Consider the following 2,095-nt stretch of genomic DNA (forward strand, 5'->3'; position numbering starts at 1 on the left):
GCATCATCATGGTAGTTGAATCTTCCTCCTATTAGAATGCATTCTCAACATAAAAGACAACTGCTGATGCTTCAACTTCGATGCTTCAATACTTTTCTCTATTCTTCTTATCTCACTCGCGCTTATATGTATCCATTTCCGTACCAACTCATTTCCAATTGCCTTTAGCACAGTATGATGGGTCCTATGGGGTGTATGCAAACTGTACCTACCAATAACAACCTCAGGAGAAGAGTCATTATGAACCTACGTCTCAAAGCAGTTCACAAGCTGTGGTGCCGTTAGACCAGGACATGCAAAGGTTATAATGTCTTCCGCTTTGGAGAGCATCTCGGTCTCCACAGGTGTAACCAGACGTTGTGGTACTACCAGCAATTATGATACTACTACTGGTCTGAGTACTACTTACCCATCACTTCGTCGTCCTTCCTCTTTCCTTCTTCCTCATCTCCCTTATTCAATTGTGTCCATATTCTACCCAAACTACCCACAGCTATCGCAACTACCGAAACTACTCTATTCCTAGCTGCTATTGCATCCACTGGTGCCACAGGTCTGTTCTTATTATTCAACCCAGTAGTACCTACACATTACCTCCTCATACTACTACTCACCATCTTCTACTATTACGTTCTCTTTGGAGCCTATGTAGGATAACATCATCATCCCTAACAACTTCCTCATCCTCTTGTCCAAGACCCATCATCGAAGTAGCATCCAGGACGGACATCCCCTCTACTACTACCTACTACTACCAATACCTTATCTTCACCTATTCTAACGTTATCGTTACCTCTTCCCCTAGTTCCGTCTCATTCTCTGCTTCCAGCTCCACATCCATCGTAGAGACATCTTCCTCATCATCATCATCATCACCTTTCTCAGCACTGAAGCCTACCTTCATAAGCTCCTCAGGCCCCTCAGGAGGCTCCCGTCGAGCCGGTGGCTATAACACATCATACACCATAAGCATCAGCGATACGAGCCACCTGTTTATTCAGCCGCATCCTGGGTACCGGACCAGGCACTGTGCTACGAAGCACGTTGGAGTCTCGATCAAGTGCTAGTAGGAACTAAATGGACATGATACTGTGCATGGTTTAGGGAACAGCAGCATCAAAGGATGATGATGATGATGAGGATGATGATGATGATGATGATGCAGGAATGGCAATCGCAGTTGCGACGGTACATGATCAGCGACCTCATATCGTACTATCACTATGGGAGTGTGAAAATTTTGAGGTAATTTTATGCACAGTTCTACCCGAATTTGTATATAAAATCTTCAAGTGAGGAAACGCTTGGATTCAGGTGAGGAAAGCGAACATATATTCCAAGACTGCAGGACCAGGGGAGTCAGTCCCCTTACATTCCTCGAGGCTGCCTCCATCATCTCTGGTGTGTCCTTGACTATACCATCGAATAGAGTTAACGTGTGAAAGGCACTGGCTGCACTATAAAGACTCTCTGGAGTTGATAGACATATCCTATCGAGGATTGTATCTAACAACCGAGAGGTCCCTGGTTCGATTCCCACAGGCTGCACTCACTAACGTCAGCAAGGACACTCTCTTCAGCCTCCTTGACGGTCACCTCATTCTCAACAGTAAGCAGACGTGCAGCACTCGAAATGATAGACGCGAGATCGGTCAAGCCTAAAGCTGGTAATCCAAAGGTCCCCAGTTCGATTCTCGGGACCTCCTTCCTCCGCATTTAATGCTGCAGATGACAGTATAACTTCCACTAGCTCTTCGGTACCTGCAGGTTTGAACCGAGCCAAGCCTGATAGAAGTACCTGCCAATCTTGCATTCCCCCAACGCCTCCTCCTTCTCCCCCTCCTACTGCACAACTCCGAACGTCGTTCCCCTTCTTCCTATTCATCGCCGCCAATGCATGACAATGTTTAATAGCCGACTCCAATAACGGTTTCGATTCACAATTGAAAACACTGTATGCATTCACGATAACCTTAAAGATCCGCAACGCACAGCGAAGATTCCATCATCACCACCGTTGCTACTACTACCGCAGCCTCAGTGAAGGTGAGCTTAAACATATCATCAATAATCTCCCTACTTAGTATTCGCATTA

The 2,095-nt window shown here is 46.0% G+C and overlaps 1 protein-coding gene across 1 annotated transcript; it reads right to left on the reverse strand.

The window, feature by feature from the left end:
- Nucleotides 1-246: 246 nt before the first annotated feature.
- Nucleotides 247-1,716, reverse strand: Pmar_PMAR021598 (hypothetical protein; the record flags this gene model as incomplete). Its single annotated transcript, XM_002775062.1, has 7 exons — nucleotides 247-365; nucleotides 410-583; nucleotides 631-745; nucleotides 794-946; nucleotides 990-1,073; nucleotides 1,373-1,506; nucleotides 1,554-1,716. 7 exons carry the CDS (start codon nucleotides 1,714-1,716, stop codon nucleotides 247-249), a joined length of 942 nt encoding a protein of 313 aa, XP_002775108.1.
- Nucleotides 1,717-2,095: the final 379 nt, after the last annotated feature.

Source organism: Perkinsus marinus (genome assembly GCF_000006405.1).
Source record: "Perkinsus marinus ATCC 50983 genomic scaffold scf_1104296956762, whole genome shotgun sequence".
Classification (NCBI taxonomy): Eukaryota; Perkinsozoa; order Perkinsida; family Perkinsidae; genus Perkinsus; species Perkinsus marinus.